This window comes from Vitis vinifera, chromosome 14 (genome assembly GCF_030704535.1).
Source record: "Vitis vinifera cultivar Pinot Noir 40024 chromosome 14, ASM3070453v1".
NCBI lineage: Eukaryota > Viridiplantae > Streptophyta > Magnoliopsida > Vitales > Vitaceae > Vitis > Vitis vinifera.
The window spans coordinates 23,855,911-23,876,313 of NC_081818.1; the positions used below are offsets into that span (position 1 = coordinate 23,855,911).

General features: G+C 33.0%; 1 protein-coding gene and 1 long non-coding RNA gene across 5 annotated transcripts; one reads left to right on the forward strand and one right to left on the reverse strand.

Moving 5' to 3' along the window:
* Positions 1-1,336: 1,336 nt before the first annotated feature.
* Positions 1,337-4,427, reverse strand: LOC100256565 (protein SPIRAL1-like 3). Its single transcript, XR_787591.3, has 3 exons — positions 4,296-4,427; positions 3,419-3,679; positions 1,337-1,607 (listed from the first exon to the last, which is right to left on the reverse strand). It is a non-coding gene; the product is annotated as a protein SPIRAL1-like 3 (long non-coding RNA).
* A 6,540-nt stretch (positions 4,428-10,967) lies between these two features.
* Positions 10,968-19,574, forward strand: LOC100265165 (protein RIK). 4 transcript variants are annotated; one of them, XM_010662297.3, is made up of 12 exons: positions 10,968-11,130; positions 11,960-12,182; positions 13,659-13,757; positions 13,886-13,920; positions 14,011-14,086; positions 14,593-14,718; positions 14,807-14,893; positions 15,389-15,482; positions 15,597-15,711; positions 16,232-16,754; positions 18,642-18,921; positions 19,084-19,574. In XM_010662297.3, exons 1-12 carry the CDS (start codon positions 11,069-11,071, stop codon positions 19,203-19,205), a joined length of 1,842 nt encoding a protein of 613 aa, XP_010660599.1. In that variant the 5' UTR covers positions 10,968-11,068; the 3' UTR covers positions 19,206-19,574. The 4 variants fall into 4 exon arrangements, with proteins under 4 accessions (XP_010660599.1, XP_010660600.1, XP_059598838.1 ...); XM_010662298.3 differs by having other exon boundaries at positions 14,816-14,893; XM_059742855.1 differs by lacking the exon at positions 19,084-19,574 and having other exon boundaries at positions 17,812-18,797.
* Positions 19,575-20,403: the final 829 nt, after the last annotated feature.

The following is a 20,403-nucleotide window of genomic DNA, read 5'->3' on the forward strand; positions in this document are numbered from 1 at the left end:
TTACCAAATTAGGTCACACATAATGTGGAAAGTTTTAATAAACCATGAGAATTACATCTCATGGTTGGTTAAAAATAAAATATGAAAGATTATCAATTTCTTATTCTATTTCTTATTTAGAGATGATGGACGATAGGATAAATTAATTAAAAATGCTTTCTTGTAACAATCTAATAATCATATGAATCATACGAGTATTTCTAACAATTTTTCTAAAATAGTTCTTTAATTTTAAATTAATAAGTTTTGGGTAATTTGTTTTGAAAACACATTGTTTTGTTATAACAAATTTGATTTTGTTTTTCAAATGTATTTCATAAAATTATGTTTGGTGCTAGAAATTTTGAAGAAAAAAAAAAAGTAGAATCAAAGAAGAAGTTAAAAAAAATAAAAAAAAATTTAAAGCTAATAAATTATCTTTTTATATTGTTTTAAACTTATTTTATTTGTTTTAACTCTTCTATGTGAAATAAAATAATTTTAAAATATAACAAATTAATTTATTGTAATCATATTTAATTTTTTTCATAATAAAATCAAACATAAAAAAATCATTTTTATTAACAAATTAATGAAATAAAGAGTTATTCACTTATTTGATTAAAGGGATGAAATTATCCTTATTTGGTAAATCTAACCTTTCATGTTTTTTTTATCTTAATAAATATTCGTTTCAAACAAAAATGTTTCGATTTTTTTTTCTTACAAAAATAACATTTTGTTTTGAAATATACATGTAAATAATTAATAAGTTGAAAAATATTTATGCATTTATGTTAAAACACGAGTTATTTTTCAAGGTACAAAATGATTAGATTTATGGATATCGTATCTTTTTATTTCTTTTAACCAATTATTTCTATAATAAATTCAATAAGAGTTGAATACCTTCACCCACACCCATAATAGATAAATAAATAAATAAATAATTGCTTTTCGGAATTAATTTTTGAAAAACCTGTTTTAAAATACCATTTTTGAAAGGCTGGTCGAAGAGGCCTAAATTCCTTTCTCATCTTTTTCTCTTATCCCATTAGGATAGAGTTCATTTATTTGAGATTATGAAAATTAGTGTTGGAAATTGATTTTGATGCATGTGCCTACTTTTTATGTGAATGACTTAACTTTTTGTCCGGCTTTCTGGGTTGGCACATGGCTAATTGGTTAATTTGATTGCTTTGATCATTTTTTAAGGCCACGCATGTCAATGAGCCTTGCATGTTTGGCTTAATCAACCCATAACCAACTCTGTTCTGAACTAAGTATAGTTGGGATTATCAATTGACAGATTGTTTTCCAAGTCAGGCAATGTCAAAGCAAAGAATAGTCACACAAATTAAACTGATGCATCAAGAACTTTGCATTCCCAGGCTAACTGAATCCAGTCACAACAATATATCACATTGCGCAACAAATGAATCTCACAGTTTTTGAGATTATGATATTGATTTTTACCAATTCACAACAGCAAACAACCCAAACAGTCTCCAGACCCAAACACATTATTTGCTACCGCCGCTGCCACCGCCGCTGCCACCGCCGCCAAAGAGGTAGTCCAGGGAAGATCCACCACCAGGAGCAGCATGGACCTTGGTGGATGGCCGGTCCTGAAACCACAAAGAAACCATGTTTAAAACACCAGCATACATACATAACACGGAAGAATATCATGAATCACATTGCTCAGGCAAGGAGAAATATGCAGTCAATTCAATTTCCTAACTACAACTAACAGGAACAGCACTGAAGCACATGTACACAAAATCAGTGAATGTATTATTTTTTTTTTTAAACATATATATCCACCAAAGTTTCCCTTTCCTTTTTAAGCAGGAGGTTTCCTCACTCTGAGTCAAGTGAGTTAAAAAGACACCATTTTTCAGTTTGAGGAAAGGAGGAAAAAACTAGCATCATGGTCCAGCCATTTACTTTTGAGAGTGATGATATATGACATGCACTGAAATTGTGGCTTTCATTCTCTAGATGTAACCAGATGCCCATATTCTAAGCCCTAATCTATTATACTAGAACTACTATTAATCACAACAATAATAATAATGTTACTAAGTCTCAACTGAGTGAGAGAATGATGAAGCAGAGTCTGAAAGCTCCCTCAGAACTGTAAGAGGCAGGATTCATGGTCATCATCCTGATTGACAGTTGACACCTGGCCCAATTTGCGGCATTCTACTTTAGCAGTGTTGGATGTGCATACTGCAAAGCACTGTATTTGACCAGAACATAGGGCGGAAAAACTTAACATAAAGCCAGGGAGACGGACTTATAGTAACTACTGATAGGAGCTGATTCAAGAAAAGCATTTCTTCATTTCGAGAATTGGAGCTACTCAGAATATACCATAAATGTTAAGTCAAATGCTACATTACCAAACAATTGAAGGTCCCTTTAAGGTACAGTGGAAGATGAATTGGCAGAACACATTCTATGCTAGATTTGAAAAACAAGCTAGTAGATATGCCATCATAATCACCAAATTAAAATAAAAATGAGCTTGAAAATACAATCTCTCACTAACAAATAAAAATATTTAGATGCTAATAACATTATCTTTGACATGACTAATTTGGTCTCGCCGGGCGTACAGACTCCAAACATTCCATTAACATGATATAGCAATGGTGCAAATCATAAATGAGTTTTCCATACACAAATAATTCTGTTGTCAACTATAATGTCAAAGGTCATAAAGATTGGAAATAAATGTCTTATATTTCAAAAAGGCAATTGTACTCATGATCACATGAAAGAGTAAACACAATTCTCCAACATTCAATCGTGGAGAAATGGGCATCCCACACCATCATAATGGATAATCATATACAGAATCTAATTTACAACTGGTAGTAGCTTAAAATTACTAGGATTTGCACTCTCCATTTCCATTTGTCTCAAAGGTAGAGAAACTATAAAGCAACAAGTTAAACTTGCAGAATGGAGAAATCTACAGAGTCAATGGTGTTGCACTCTCCATTTCTATTTACCCCAAGGACAGGGAAAATAAACTAATAAGTTATGACTAACTTCCAGTTCTGGGAGAAATTAACAAAGCCAGTTTCAAGCCTTGAGGAAAGAGGTTTGCATTGAGTAGCTAACAGCCAACATTGTCATGTACAGGAGTGCTCTTTTTGAGTTCTAATTTAGTAGAGTAATGACCCTAGATAGATTCAATTGGCAGACAAGGTATCATGTTATCAACCAAAGCAATTCCTAGTAGTCGTGGGATCAAGGCATTAGAGGAATTTAGATCCCTTAAAAGTTGCTTGTTTAGATGCCAATTTTAAGACCAAAGATATGATGGGCAAAAGGATTCAGGATAAATTACAATTGGATGACAGGTGAATAATCATATAAGTTTGTCCATATAATCTGTAAGCAAAGGCCTCAGCCAGAAATATACCGTGATAAAGTTGCCACAGTTCTGCCCATCAGCCCGGAAATAATTGTTTGAAACATTGCTGTTAATGCCTGCTGGAATCAGCTTACTGTTATCCACTGGCTGTGATGGAGCAGGGGGCCTCTGAGGAGGTTCATTGTTTGCAATGGGCCCCTGGTTTTGAGCAACTTTGGCCTTATTAGGAGTTTCACCACTTCCAAACAAATAGCCTAAAGAACTCTGTCCCCCGCCGCTACTGACACCGCGGCCCATTCTTCACTAAAACTGCAGATAATTTCCAGGCAGTGAAGAAAACATTGAGACATTGAGTACATCAGGCCCAAATAAAAAATTCATACTTTTACTCAATTCTTCAAATATGTTCTCTTTTAGACAGAACAAGAGAAAGAAAATAAAGGAAAACTGAACAGATCAAATGCCACAAACATTTCTTTCCCACCAAGGAAAAAATGGGTATGTGCACACGAATCTGTATCAGAATTCTCTTGTGGGTACGCCCCCAGCGCATTGCATGGACTTCATCCATATAAATTACACATCTCAGCACCTCAATTGTCAATTCCACATCCCAATTAAAAGAACCAAATACCCTAAAAATTAAAGCTTGTAAAAAAAATATAAGACGTGTAGATCGATCGGAGATTGCTTCAACGGAATTTGCATCACAAGATCAAAATTAAATCGTTCCACTAGACTAATGTGTGATCGAGTTTCCCCCCAAAATCAACAAATAAACTCAAAATGCAGCGACAGAATGAGCATCAGATCATCAACAATGAAGAAATTCAAGAGTCAAAAACTCAAACTCAACATTCAAATTCAAACAAAGAAAAATGCAAGGGTAACAAATGCAGAAAAGAGAGACGCTAGGGCTCTTTACCTTCCTTTTTCTTAATCTTCTTCTTCTGGGTATCGAATCTGGAGCTGGCAAAGATGGCAGCGGAAGAGATCCTTATTTATAAGAAAAAAAAAAAATATTTACTTATTTTGAAAAAATACTTTTATTTGATGTGGTCAATATGTGAGCTGGCGTTTTTGTTTTTAAAAAAATGTGAGCTGTCGCGTGTCGGAGAGGGGAGTTGTGATCAAGTGCAACGAGGCCAGGGGAGGTGAGCTTTGTGATTGGATGATTGTGTGTTAAGTCAGCGATATGGGATGTTTTTGACCGTTGGATTTGAGGCAATGGTAAGGATGTGCGGGTGCGTGGTAGTGGGCGGGAAGGACAGACGTGGAAGAGACAAGGGGGCAACTGCGGCGGTTTGATGCACGTTTCTGTGTCACTTATGAATCCTCATTTATTGTGGCTGGAGTTGAACGGAGCCGTCGGTGTGTAAAACGGTTTTCATAAATGACTGATTTGCCCTCAAAATTGAGATTAAGGCCATGGTCATTTACAGTCTTTTCGACCATCATCCGACAGTCAATTTACAATTTTTAGGGAGACGTTTGGAGGCCCAAATTTAGAAAAATTGAGTATTTGGTAATTCTACTTTTAGCTATTATGACCCAAAAAAAAACCAAACTATATACACAAACCCTCTAAAAATAATTCGAATTTAATACACTCTATCGAACGCTTCCTTTAATCAAGTTTTGATAACAATAAAGTATAGTTAAATTTACTAATAATAAAATCAAATTAATTGTTTTAAATTTTCAAACAATTTGAAGGAAATTTAAATAAATCGATAAAATATCCTTATAAATGAAGACTTAGCTTATTGAAAACCTAAAAAGACTTTGAAACCAGTGTAAAATTAGTCTTGCTGGTGCACTTGGGTCATTAAAGTTTTTCCATACACTTAAAGTTGTTAAAAATCATTTTATATCACATCTTTATAAAATTAGATGATTTCATGTTTTTTATTAAACCCTAACCAAATATGCTTTAAAGGGTTTACTTGTAGTTGTGGAAGCTTTCCTTGAAGTTCCTAACCTCAATTTGATCAATTTCTAGCGTTTACAATGCAATTGGTCTGGGTGCATTTGATGCACTTGAGACTTCCAATGAGATGTTTTAAGGGATTGAGATAAAACCCTTGACTAATCAAGAATTGGTTGAACTAGTTGCTCAACTGATTAAGATCTAACCTATTAAACACTAATTGTCATTTGTAAGGACATTTAATGTGAAATAGTTAGTTAATCAATTGAGCTCAAGGTTGAGTTTAAGGGTTTTTGAACTGCTCACCTATAAATTAATATGTTTTAAAAGCTTACATAAATACGAGACCTTAACTTTTCAAATAGTAACCTATCTTATACTCTCATTCAAAACTCTTTCAAAGTACATTCATTTCTCAACTTACAAATCTCAAGTGCACCATCAAGTTAATCCTAGATTTTCACTGTCTTGTGAGTTTATCTTGCTTCACTAGGATTGAACTTATTCATCTTACTTTTCTTTTATCTTGTGAGAAGAGTTTGTCAATAGAGCTAATTTACATTTAGCAAAAATTTTGCACAATTAAGTTAATCTACAAGATAGACTTGAAGTTGTTCAATTTAAATAACTTCGCTTCAAAGACATTTAAGTGAGAAAATTTAACCATAAACATTCTAATTTCTTTCTTAATTCACTCTTCAAAATCTAGAATTATCAATTAATCCTTTAGTATTTGAATTAAACTACAGTTTTAAAATTTGGGGCATGATTGTCATGCTTGCTACATGGAGTGATAGTGAAAAAGAATAAACTAATGAAGAAGTAGCAAACATGTACTTCATGACAATTGAAGATCATGAAGATGATGATGATCTCTAAAATGCATTTGAGGAAATATATCTTGAGAGAAAATTTTCAAGTTTTGGAAAGGAGCTCGATGGACTAAAAAAATTTGACAATATAGAATAGACAAAAATCACTTTTGAAAAGGAAGATAAGGAATTGAAAAAAAAAATGAATAATTGACTTCATCTCTCTCAAAATTCTCTTGTAGACAAAAAGCTTTTATAAATGATTCTTATATACTAAAAATATATTTTTGATAAAAAGGGTTAGACTATAAGCCTTTTAAGAATAAAAAAATTCAAAAATTATTTTGCTAAAAAAGTATTTAGTTAGCTCATCTACTACTTATAATTTTGTTAGAAGAAAGGGATCACATTAGTAATACCTATCATTTGAAAAAAAAATTATATTAGTAGTATTTATCATTTAAAAAAAATGATCTTCTTGTGAACCCACATTTTTCATGTGCATTTCCAATCAATGACATGACTCATTTTTTATTATGAAAAACCAATTATTGAAAAGTGGAGTTTCTACTTATTTTTAAAAGGGAAAACAAAATAAGAAATAAAATCCTAAAATGACACATTTTTAAAAGGAAAAATCATTACGAAAATCGAGTCAAAATCGTGGGGTTAGGTTACTTATTAGAAATGTACCATAAGAGCAATATAAAAGTTCAAAACCATTTATATCTTGTATCATTTGAGTTTAAAGTTTTGTATTAGGATTTTGCGAGATTATTTTATATCTACATTTGTAAATCTTTGACAGGAAAAATTTAAGTGTGAGGTATCACTTGAGGGGTTGTTCAATAGTGAGGTATCTCTTGAGGATTGTAAAAGGTGTTTGGAGCCAAAAGTCTAAGAGGGTTGATTGGAACCATAATCCAATTATATTGCTTGAAAAAATGGTTTGGAAGCCTTAAATTAGTGGAACCTCAAGCTTGGGATTGAAGTTAGAGGGGAGTAAATGTAGGTCGGGTTGCGTCAGACTACTATAAAAATCTTGTATTTGCATTCTTTCTTCCTTACTCTTTATTTTATATGCAATTGTCTTTATATTAATTTTATTATATATTTGCATATAATCAGCTTTTACATTCACATAGTTTAAATTTATAAAAAGAAACCATTACCATATTCATTCCCCTTTAGGATGATTACTTTAGGTTGGATTAGTCAATTTTTCTAACAATTGGTGTCAAAGTTAGGCATCTTGTTTAAGAACTTAACCATTTAAGAGGATATGACTAATTTACCAAACACATCCCATTTTGAAGGTTTTTCAACCACCCAACCTCCATTTTTTTGGGAACCGATTATTCATATTGAAAAACAAAAATGACTTGGTTTTTAAAATTTACTAATCTTGATCTTTGGGATGTCATTGAAAATGGTCCCCACATCCTTTCAAAATTAGAAAATGGAGTAATAGTTTTAAAGTTTAACCAAGAATGGGATGAGCTTAATAAAAAGAAAGTTCAATTAAATGCTAAAGTCATTTATTCCTTACATTGTGTTATTGGCAGAAATGAGTATAATTGTGTTTGTCAATGTAGGTTGGCTAAAGAAATTTGGAGATTATTAGAAATCACTCATGAGAGAACCAATCAAGTTAAAGAGTTTAGAATTAACATCCTTGTGCATGATAATGAATTATTTTCTATGGAGGATTTTGAATCTATTGTAGAGATGTTTTCTAGGTTCATGGTGATTGTGAATGAACTTCAAGCTTTGGAAAAAGCCTACATCAAAATAGAGAAAGTTATGAAGATCTTGAGGTCTCTACCAAAAAAATAAAAAGCAAAAGTGATGGCTATTCAAGAAATAAAGGATCTCACCAAACTTCCATTTGAAGAACTCATTGGGTCACTCAAGACTCATAAAATAAATTTGAACAACCATAAAAAGGTTGAAGAAAATAAGAAAAGTATAACATTCAACACCTTAACAAATAATGATGAAAAAAAAGAGAGTGAAAGTGAAGACCTTGATTTCATCACCAATAAATTTATGAAGTATATCAAGCTTGAAAAGATCAAGGAAAGAAGAAAATCTCATTTAAGAGAAGAATCTTTAAGCGCCAAAAAGAATAAGAAAGTCACGATGGCAACATAGAGTGAATGTGATGAAGACTTCATGGAAGAAGAATACACAAATGTGGATGCTAACATCTGCTTCATGGCTTTGGAGGAACATGAAGATGAGGTAAATTATAACTCTAACTATAATGAGTTTCAAGATGTATTTCAAGATTTATATTTTGATCTTGAAAATTTGGGGTTAAAAAATGCCTCTCTCAAGAAAAAGATTTTTTGTCTTCAAAATGAGCTTAACAAGCTTAAGGAAAAATGTGAAAATATTGAGAAGACAAAAATTTCTTTTGAAAAGGAAAATGGGGAGTTGAAAAAAGAAAATGAATGATTAATATCCTTTCTACAAAAGTTATCAAATGGTCAAAAGACTTTTGATATGATTTTGGCAAGTCAAAAGTGCATTTTTGATAAAAATGGGCTAGACTACAAGCTTTTCAAAAATAAAAAATATTTTAAAAATTATTTTGTAAAGGAGACCTTTAGTTTTTCACCTTCAACAATTTGTAATCTCCATGAAAGAAGAGGTCACATTAGTGATAATTGTCCTTTAAGAAAATCTCCTCATACTCTTCAAAACTCTAAATTATTTTGAATTCCAAAGGAATGAAAAGCTAACCCTTTAGGACCCAAAAAGATGTGAATACCAAAGGTTACTTAATTTGTTTTGTAGGGATCCATCCAAAAAAGAGGATATGCTTACCTTGAAAAGAATGCCTTAATAATATTGGTAATTGTATCCCTTTTAAAACTTAATTTGCAATACTGTTTTATCATTTTGCTAACATTTGGTATAATTTTTGTTAATAATATAACGTTTGGTATCACATTGATAAAATTAGTATAATTGTTAAACCATGGTTTGAATTAAAAAGAAGATTTTTTTATACTTATGTAAAATTGAATGATCATATACTTGTATGCCCTAATAGTGTTATTCAATGCATGTTTTATATATTTTTAAATGCATATGCTCTCTCATTTATCTTTCCAAATCATATTATAAATTAGGAATGCTCCATGGTTAAACAATTTTTTATTTGGAAAATGTTCTTAAATAAAAAAAAAGGGAGAAATAGTAAAGCGATTTCATCTTGCCCATTTCCATATGAAATTATATTATGCTTATTGTTTATTTTTAACTTCTGATATCACGTGATTCTCCTTATATATTTTATTGAGACTTTTTGTTGATGAAAAAAAAATGGAGTGATGGTAGGTTGTTAACTTGGAAAAAAAACATTAATATTTGATTCTAGCAATTTCATCCATAGTGATGCAATATGTCTAATTTGTCATATTTGTATGGTGAGAATTCTTGAAGAATGGTGAGACGTTATGTGGAATGTATCTTCCTTATCTCATTTTGACGTCATTACAAATAAATAATTATTATTGTAAGGAGCAAAATTCAATACTATTTGCGATGAAAGTTAAGTATACTACCACTGGATTGTATTGTGCACAAATGCTTTGATGAAATAAAATTTAGATGATTTTGGTTTATATTTTGTTCATATTTCCATAAATTGTGATAATACAAATGCTTGGTTTATATATCTATATGCGTGTTACTTTTAGATATATTTATCGTTTTAGATACACTTTCATATTGGAATGCCTTGCCTTGCTTTTCCTCGAGTGTATGACTAAGTTTGAATTAGTTTGTCTTAATAATTTTCTAGAGATAATATGTGGAGTGGTTAAAAGCAATACCTATGTTATCAAAAAGTAGTACTTACGGTAGTTAAATATAGTACTCATATTATTAAAGAGTAGTATTGGATGATAAAAGATATTACTTAAAAAAATATATATATAAAATCCTAATTATTTTTAGGTAAATATATTAAACTTGAATTCCTATTTCCTTTTTTTTTTTTTTTCAATTTATGTATAAAAAAAAACTTTTCTAAAAAATAAAAAATAAAAAAATCCCAAGTGTCCACAAATGATAACTTCAAAAAATGCCCACATGAAATACTTTACAAATCATTTATGTTATTAAATGTATTCATTTTTTATTTTATTATTGTTATTTTTTAACTTTACAAACTCTTCTATATTGCTTTTTATTTATTTATTTATTTAAATTTTGTCCTTTGTATTTTACAAATTCAAGCATTTTCTTAAATAAACTCATTTTTTATTTTATTTTTTTTAATTATATATATGTATATATATATTCTAAAATTATCAAAATTTTAAGACAAACATTTTAATTATATTTTTTCATTAAAAATGTTAGAAATTGAAATTTTTTTTAACAATGAATCATAATATTTTAAATTTAACATAAATTTTTATATTAAGAGGAATATTAAATTATAAGGAATAGACATGAAATAAAGGGATAATAGTTGTTTTAATAAATAAGGTAATGATCATTTTTTTACATAATAAAAAATAAATATTACTTATTTTTTTTAAAAAGATGATAATATGTTAAAAAAATTATTAATATTTTAATAAATTTATAAATGATAAATTTTAATAATATTATATTTAAAATAATTATAAAAAAATACAAGTCATTTTTAAAAGAAGTAAATAACTCATTTTTTATCACGTGTAAAAATAAAATTGCGTATAAAATAATTGAAATTGTTATGAATTTTAGGACCCAGACCCAACGGGCTCGCACTGCGTGCCACGTGTTCAACTTAGAAACTCACGTGACCTGTATGACATGCCAGGATATAAGTGGCTGTCTCCCTCCACCGCATCCTCCCTCCCACAGGTATTACCCGAAATCTCATTCTCCGAAAAGCGAAGCTGGGGCTTCACCTGGTGCAGAATTGAGAATCCTCAGAGAAAGCAAAATAATATGATAGAGGACAGCTGCCCTAGGCCTGCTTCTTCCGATGAAGCTTCTGCTATTAGACAACGGTACTTTTTCCAAACCCTTATTCCACATATCTCATTTCAATTCCACTGTTTACGAGATTTAGGGTTTTGAGATTGAAGACTCGTATAATTCCCAGTGTTGTCCAGATTTAGGGTTTCTAGGTTCAGTGAGAACCATATAATCGATCTAAGATTCAAAAAATTCGTATAATTTGCACTATCGATTTTATCCAGGGTTTTAAGATTGAAGGAAATTTGTGTAGTTCAGATTTAGGGATTCGCCACATTATTGCTCTGTTTATAGGATTTATCGTTTTTACGCAACAATAAATCGATCAATGGATGGATTGGTTGGTGTTGGGGCCATGTGTTAGTGTTTTGGGTTTGTTTAAAGATGGTAATGCTAGGTTTTGTCACCAAACTTGTGGTCGGATAGAGACGGTGCATGAAAGCCCTTCATTTCAGCACTATCATTTTCCCAAAAAATAAAATTGAATTTAGGGTATGTGCAATTCAAGACATTGATTATTTTGTATTGTTAGTAGATTTATAATTTTGCTACCATTCTGTGCTCTTATGTATGCGTCTATTTTTAAAAAGGATGTGCTGGGTTTTACAAAGTAACTTACCGGATTGTTTCCCAAATAAAAACAGTTCCCTTAAATGAGGTTTATTTTGCAAAATACTACTAGATATTTCAATTTGTCAATGGGCAAAGTAGTTAGGTGAATCAATTGTTTTGCCAAAACCAAAATTACAATCTGGACATTTTCAATTTAAGACATTGAGGTTCAGCGATCTAATATTGTTTAATAACAACATCTTATTCTTTGATATTATGCAATATTTTAACTGTGATTATGTATTACAGAAAGAAGAGAAAGTGGGATCAGCCTGCAGAGTCATTGGTTTCCGCCGGAGTTGCACTACCTGGGGTTCTTCCATTGGGCAATGTGGGACCTCTTGTTGGGATTCCGCTTGCTGGTGTAGCTCCACCATCTAGTGCTCTTTTGACAAATGTGACCATACCCCCGGTGTTTCAAACATCTTCAATACAGCAACATGCTTCTGCAATCGTCCAAAAATTAAATCAAGTGAGATTTATGGTTCCAAAATGCAATATTTGAATTTCTCTTAGAGGGACACTGAAATTTCACCTAGCTTCCATTAAAAAGACTAATGGAAGGGAAAAAGAAAAGAAAAGAAAAATTAAAGATTGATGAGTTTGGAAATTTAGACATAATTTTTATTATATTTCATTTTCCTTCATAGTTTCCATCTCAAACAAACAATGGAAATTGATAATCATTTTGATATTTCTCCTTCCACTTGCAGTTTTTGAGATCTTGGCGGGACAAAGTTTTGAAGAAAAAAGGCGTGAAAATTTATGTTTATAAATTTAAAAAGTGTTATAGGGAGTTTGGGGACAGATAAGATACAGAATCATAATTATCCACCTTAGCCAATGTTTTATCTGGAAGAAAACCATCATGGAAAAAACTTAAACAAATCATTACTCATATTTATGTATTGCACATTTATATATCACTAGAAGAAAAATAGGAGAACATGTTTGGAGATTGATAAGATTTTTAAGAGATTCTTTTTTTGGCAGGCAAGTAATAAAAAAATGCATAGGAATTTGGTGAAAAACTCTCTTCTATAATTTGAAAACTATTTTTTTCTGGTATCTTAATAGAGTAATGTGATAACTATAGCAAGGTGCAACATCTACATTATGGTTATTGATTTGACAACAAGTGGAAAATAATTTTTTTTTCAAATTTTTATCTAATGATTATCTCACAAATTAAAATGTATCATCTTTTGCTTCTTCATGCTTTGCTTCTTTTGGTTTTAATTTTCATTTGTTATTCATATTCTCTTCTAAATTGACACTAGAAGAAAGGTTAATCTAAGCTCATAGTTTGATTAAATTTTTTTTGGAAAAGTTCACTTGTGGAGCGAGACCTGAATATGAATTATTTAGAAAAGAAAAGCTATAAAATTGAATATATCTTAGAACTTGCAGGATAATTCAAGTATTTTTCTTGGAAATGGGAACTGCCGTACAAAATATATATTTAATATTGAGGGCTACAAATAAAAACTTTGCTGGAGGGGGCCATCATCAGCTATTTTGGACTGGAGAAGAGATGTCTAGTGGTGGAAAACATCACTCTGAAACACTGGTGTAACTTTTACTACAAGGCTTTTTGGCCTTCAATAGCTGTTAGGACTGCTTTCAGCTTGGTTTGATCTTTTAGCTAAACCTTGCTGCCTATCCGAAATATTTTTTTTTTTTTTAAAAAAAAAAACAAGAAAGAAGGAAAAACCTTCTTGAAAAGCTTCTTTTTTGATATATAAGCAGTAGAGGTCTCTTGGTGGGGGGTGCATTAAGTTCTTGATGCAGCTTTTGTTCAGTGCCACCACTACCCTTGACTTCCCTGCATTGTTTTTTGTGGATAATTTCCAATTTGTTTTTGAGTTTACATTTCTGTTTTAGCATGTATTTACAGTGACTTTTTATTTTTATTTTTTAAATTTATTTTATTTTATTTTTGCATCAGCCAAAGATCCAAGATGAGTTAATTGCACGAGAGATTATTATAAACGATGCAGAGTCTACTGTTCGCTACAAGCTCACAAAACGGCAGATGCAGGAAGAGGTGAATATTGTTTGTATTGTTGTCATGGTCAAAAGATAACTGATAAGCATATTGTTATTATATTAGAACTTTAAGGTTCTTTTCTGTTTTTATGAGGTGTACGATTGATTATTTTTCTAATATTTCAGATTCAGAAGTGCACTGGTGCTGTGGTGATAACTAGGTTTGTTGCCAGTCATTAAAGGCACTTGCTTAGGATACTCTAGACACTCTTTATTTATGTATAAACTGAAAATGCTGAATTCCTCTGCAGGGGCAAGTATCGTCCTCCTAATGCTCTGCCTGATGGGGAAAAGCCTCTATATCTTCACATTTCTGCTGGAGCTCACGTAAGCAATGATTCTTATGAAGCATTGAAAATTTAAATAATTGAAAACTTCTACCAGGGTGATTTAGATTTAATATCTTAGTTCACTCAGAGATGTCTAATTTAATTTTATGAAGACATTGTGTAGGGATGCATGGTCCAATAAAAAACATGGTCAAATATGAAGAAAATGTATAGGGAAGCATGCTTAAAGAATTATTTGGTATAACCCAACATGGTTCAGATGCATCATGGATTGAGGTGGAAAAAGGAATTCCTTTGGCTTAGCCTTTTTTTGTGAAACATAAACCTGATGGCACAACTGTTGAATTTTTAAAGTCCCAATCCACTTTCTAACTACCCTATCGATAGATGGTTTTGTTTTCTTGTATACTAAAAAGGGATGGGAAGGGGGGAAGGGAAACTAAGATTCAAAATCTTTTATTTTATTCAGTTTTTTCGTGACGACCAATAGAGGGTTAAGAAATTGAATATGTATTCCATTAAAACTGTGGATTGCCTTTGCAGTTAAAAGATACTGCCGAACGTATTAAAGCGGTTGATCGTGCGGCTGCCATGGTTGAAGAAATGCTGAAACAGGGTCAGAATTCCGAGTCAGTTCCTTCCAATTCTCATTTGGCTGGAAACACTGGGGTAAAGATATACTTGCATTATGTTGCTAGCTTTGTTAGTTGACACTCTGATGATTTACACAATGAATATGGTTCCCTAACTGAATCAGGTTACTCAGGCACCGAGCACATGTGTGTTTTTGGGCTTTGAAGCAGACCCGTCCTTGAACATTGCCGCTTGTATTCGTGGACCAAATGTGAGCCTTTTTTTAAACTTTACTTTTGCTCTATCTTACACAAATATACTTATCTTAGGGTTTGTGTTACCTTGTTCTAGGCAGTGTTTGATTGTCCATTTCTGACTAAAATTTATAATCGAAGTGGTTGTACTGTATAAATTTGATAACTGTATAGTAATATGTTCTAGTTTATATCTTTTATGCCATCAATTTTTTAGTTCTATCTGTCTATCAAAAAAAATAAAAAATAAAAAATAAAAATAAAAATAAAATAAAATTGGGTTCTATCCATGTTTTTCAAGGTTTCATGAGTGCATCTATTTGTCATTCTTAAACCTTTTCCCTGCTTCTTGTTTTTTTGGTTTGAGCTCTGGTGTACTACTATTCAATTTTAAAGTTCATATTTCACATGATGAAGATGAGAGATTCTAATGTTTGAAGCTTTCTCTGACATCTCCATACGATTGGGAGAGATTTTTTTTTGTTGTGGGTGGTTTGGTTTTGTACTTGCAGGACCAGTATATAAATCACATTATGAATGAAACAGGAGCAACTGTCTCACTAAGAGGACGTGGTTCAGGAAATTCTGAGAGTCCAAATGGCGAAGGTGCTAACTTCATTGCATGCTATGTGATCTTCTTGTGGCCCTGATGTTATATATCATTCAGGGTGTCATTGTTTCATCTTCTACCTTTATGTACTTCTTTCATTATTCTTGCAGGACAGCAACCACTGCATTTGTTCTTGTCAAGTAATAATCTAAAAGGACTTGAAGATGCAAAGCTTTTGGCTGAAAACCTCTTGGATACAATATGTGCTGAGTGTGGTGCCTCCAGGTATAATTAGGTTCAAATTATGTGTGGTTGCATGTGAGACTAGTAAGGGATGTGCTAAAAAGGCAAAGAAAGGGTTCCTGGCACACCATGGGTTTGGATGCAATTTGATTAACCCTCTTAAATATGGTCTGAGGGGAATGTGAATATTATTTTCTTCATAGATAGCTTCTATTTAGAGTGTGTTAAATACCATAGTTTTGTTGTAACAAAAAGTCTGTTTGGTTACCAGCTGCTATCCCTCACAAAATATTTTGGCACTTTATTTAATGAATATAGATTTCTGTATTATTCTGATGTGTATTATTAATATGAATTTCAACCAGCCTGTAAAGTTCCATGTCATGTTTGTGGAAATTTTGTTTTTAATAAGTTTTTCAGTGTTCAATATCACATCAATTTGTGCATTTTTCTTGATGTGCGGTCTATATGAATAAGTTGGTATTTTATAATTTATATAATTTCACTTCATATGGTAGTTTGATTTAGGTAATGACTTCTGGTCATTTTTTCACTGTTGCAGGGCCTCATCATGTAAGGTTTATGGTGCTGTTCCGCCCCCGCAGCAGTTATTGGTTGGTGTTCAGAGTTCTGGGAATGAGTTAAATGTAAAAACAAGTTCAACTGCTTGTTTGGCATCATCAGCTGTGAGCTCTACACCAACTCCATTAGTTTCCCCTCTGACCGTTCCTGGGGTTTCTACGGGATTTTCTCAAGGAGCAGTATCACAATGTGGGGGATTTTTCAATTCTGGACAGCCTCAATCAAACCTGGTTTGTTATCCCCCACCTTCATTAACTGCTGGAACAAGCTATAGTGGATATGGTGGGATATATCCCCAAGCCACACCTTTACAACAAGTTGCCCTAGCCCTCAGGCAGTCTCCTTCTCCTGTCACTTCCACAATTGCTCCTTCAACATCATCTGCGAGCACAGTGCCAATGTCGAGTGCTGCATCATTTTCTGAGAAGGAAAAACGGCTTCCACAAAGACGAAAATTTCAGGAGTTACCAGTTGCTTTGAAGGGGCCTACAAAACCTCAACAGGTATGGATGCATTTTCTCCTTGTATTTTTGGCTTCAGGCAGCTGTAAGTATCATCATTTATTTGTTTGCATTTTGAAATTAAGTTCTTAAAGCTCCTTTTATATTTTGGGAAGGTTGAGGGAAATGAAAGGAAAATGCTGAAAACTGCTTAAAAATTGGATTACTTGCTCAAGCTATTTTTGGCATTGTCCTTCCCTTTATTTCTTTCTTCCTAAGATCCAAATGGAGCCTAAGAGTAATCCAAAAAACATGCACATGCACACTCACAAACACTCAAAAACTGATGGAACAAGGAGTGAACATTGCCAAGATTTGATTAAAAGAATGAATAAAGGGATGAACATTTTCTACAGTAGTTGTGTGAGAGCTTTCTTAAGATGGACAATTAGCGAAATTTGTGAGGACTGACAAGGGAATGAATTATTTTCTTTGGTTGAAAGCATATCTGGTCTTCATGTCCTTAAGGTAGTGAAACGGTATGCAAGATGCACTAGACTACAACTTAATCAGCTAAGCATTTTGTCTGTGTTTACTAAAGCCAACATGACCAGCTGGTTCAATTGGCTAACTGGTGACGTGACCAATTGGCTGGTCTAGGTTGCACTAAATACCCCACATCATATCTGTGTGTGCATGTTTATGCATGTTGTGAGGGAGGGAGGATGGGGGGTGGGTGTGGTCGGTGTTTTAATGGTGTTGTGTTTGTTGGGTTGGTGATGTATGTGGTGTTTGATTCATTGTGGTCCAGTAAGTCTGGTGTTCTTGTGTTTGCAGGAGCAGTATGTGCCACGCAGCACATACTTTGGTGGTGGCTTTATTGTATTTTGGCACTGCCTTGAATTACAGTTTTCATGCGTTTCAGTTTTGGAACATTTCAGCCTGAACCCATAGCATGAAACATGTATAATCTTTCACACACACAGACAATGTCTGTACACGTTACATTGATATTTGTTCATATCAGCATATCTAGTTTCATGAATATTTTGGCTAAATGTCTTCTTTCTCATTGAAATGTATTGTATCTTGTACTAATTTTGGCTACTTAATATTCCAGGTATTTTCTCTGACCTTCTAAGAAGTTAACAGGCCGATATTGGACATCTCTATTGGACCATTGGTTTATATGTGTCACAGGGTTATCAGTTATGGAGGTGCCATGTGACAGGCGCTTGCTGCTTCAAAGCTTTGATCAGGAACCATCTAAGATTTTATGCTGTTTCTATTTTTTCCTAGATGCTATGTAGGGGAGTTTTCCATGTCTTTTTAAGTGCACACAATATTTGTGTTCTGTGGTTATAGTAGTCCAGTGTCAGTTTCCTTAATGGGAGCTTCAGCCAGAACCTCTTCAGGAGAAGCATGAGATATGCAAATGTCAGCAGCCATGCAAGGAGCAGCTGAAACTGGATTCCTATTCCTAAAACCCAATAACATTTTTTCCCATGTGTGATAAGCACAAATATACACAAGAGCCCCCAATTTGGTCTTATTCTGTTTTGTGTTTGTGTATCCTTTAGAGCTAATCTGTTTTAACTGTAGTTCCAGGAAAGAAATTAACTTCTAATGTGCATGGTCATCTATAGAGCCAACTCCAAACCTTCACCCAAAACACTTGATTGCTAATACTCGAAAATTAAGTTCAATAGCCTCTGGTTACTCTCAAGTACTCTCCTAGTCATACTGTTCACTCTCCCACAATGCTTCCTTTTGTAGGTTTCTTCCCTTTTTATATAAATTTTTTTATAGTGCTTTTGCATTTTTAGACAGTATCGAGTGTTCTATCAAGAATCAAAGTTGTTTTGAAAATTGATCTGTTTGATGTAGTTATACATCGTTATTTCTCTATCATTGAGGTATTGGATTTGGGATTTTTATTCCTTGTTACAGGGATTGCAATTACCAAGTGAAACTACTTCAGGTTTGACTGTGAGAAATAGTTCGACCATGCCAGCTCCAAGGAAGTTGGTTCAGCCATCATCCAGTGGAATGCCACCACCACCTCCTAAAGGGACAATGGGCCCACTACCACCACCACCACCAAAATTCAGTTCACCTGCAAGAACTATGGCTCCACCGCCACCGCCCCCTAAATTCAATTCATCCACCACTATTCCGGAAGTGGATGATAAGAATGTATTGAATAAATCAAAATCAGACACAGTCCCTGGTAATAATAAAAACTCTGCTTTGTTTTACCATTTAAGATTCTAAAGCATATGCTGCAGGAGCATTCCTTGTTTAGTCATGTTCGCTGAGCATTCCTTGTTTTGCTGAATGGTGAATCTGATGCTGCTTTTATTTGTATCTCTAACCATTTTAGTTGTTTCAGATACATTGAGTAAGCTGATGGAATATGGGGAGGAAGATGATGATCCTGATGAAGCAGGTGAAGAATCCTGTAAAAACAACTCTAGTGTGGCAGTGGCTCCAAAACCATTCTGGGCTGTATGAATCGTTGCTTGCTTCAATTGGTTAATTTTGTGGATGAATGGCAATGCTTCTTTTGGGGCTAGAGGCGGATGAAGCACCTGTACAGTGTGACAGTGCCTGGTGGTTAAAGGATTTTGGTTCAAGATAATTAGATTACACCAGCTACTTTCTTGGTAGCATTTGAAGACTGTTTTCTTGGCATGATTGGTGGGGTGGGTGTTGCAGGGACATGAGGGACTTGTAATGTTAGGACATGATTTTGGGCATCGAGTGCTAGGTGTAGACTAATAGTTTAGCAATTTAAGCCAAGACTTTGTACATTAGAAACATCAATTGTAATAGGTTTGCCATTTTATGGTGTTAAAAGAGTAGTTTCAAAGTGGTTACTAACCAGTGTTCCAAACAGATGATTTTCCCACCTTCAGCATTGGAAATTGTTGATTCTATGGGAGAAAGGAACAAAACAATTTTATCGTTTGTTTGTTTGTTTTAATGTTTTCCCCCAACTTTACAGCTGATGAAAGACCCTGAACAGAGTGGTGCTTTGATCTTGCAAAAGGACAAGACTGAGTGCAAAGCTATGTGATTTGTGTGAGGTCTCACTCACGCAACACAAGTGGCAGCAGCCTGTCAGCAACTAGATGAAAGAGTTGTCCTTAATTTCTTTGAATGGGGATGGGAAAAAGGAATATGACTAGGCATATGCATATCAACCACAAGTAAATATCACAGAGTGAATGGTGCAGAGGAACTGATGTATATATGCTATATCCGTTTGATGGTGACGATTAGTCTAAATTCTAAACTTCTGTTTAAAATAAAATTATCATAAAAAGGTACAAATTAAAAAATAAATCATTCTAAAAATGTCTTAAATCTTAAAATAAACTTACTTTGGACTTAAAAGGTTTTTCTTTTTTTAAGAATTTAATTGCTAGCAACCCAAGGACACAAGGCAGTATTGCAGTATAAAATCCAAACTATAAATACTTCAATCCAAGTCTACCAAACAAGCCAACAAATAAAGCAAGAGGCACAGTATGTGCAAGTAAAATAAATGAAAGGAATACCAAATTTTCAGAATGGAAAAACTAGTATGAAGCTTTCTTTCATTTTCAAGATCTACAAATGGGCATACCAAGTTTTCGCTAGTTTTTATAACAATAAAGACTGATAGAAATACACAATCTTGAGTTAAAACTATGTGTGAAGAGGCGTG

Bases quoted from the DNA above. Each gene is read 5' to 3' on its own strand.
- LOC100265165 (XM_010662297.3), top strand. From the start codon at position 11,069: ATGATAGAGGACAGCTGCCCTAGGCCTGCTTCTTCCGATGAAGCTTCT. The intron at 11,131-11,959 runs GTACTTTTTCCA...TATGTATTACAG, and splicing joins GCTTCTGCTATTAGACAACG to AAAGAAGAGAAAGTGGGATC. The intron at 14,894-15,388 runs GTGAGCCTTTTT...TTGTACTTGCAG, and splicing joins CTTGTATTCGTGGACCAAAT to GACCAGTATATAAATCACAT.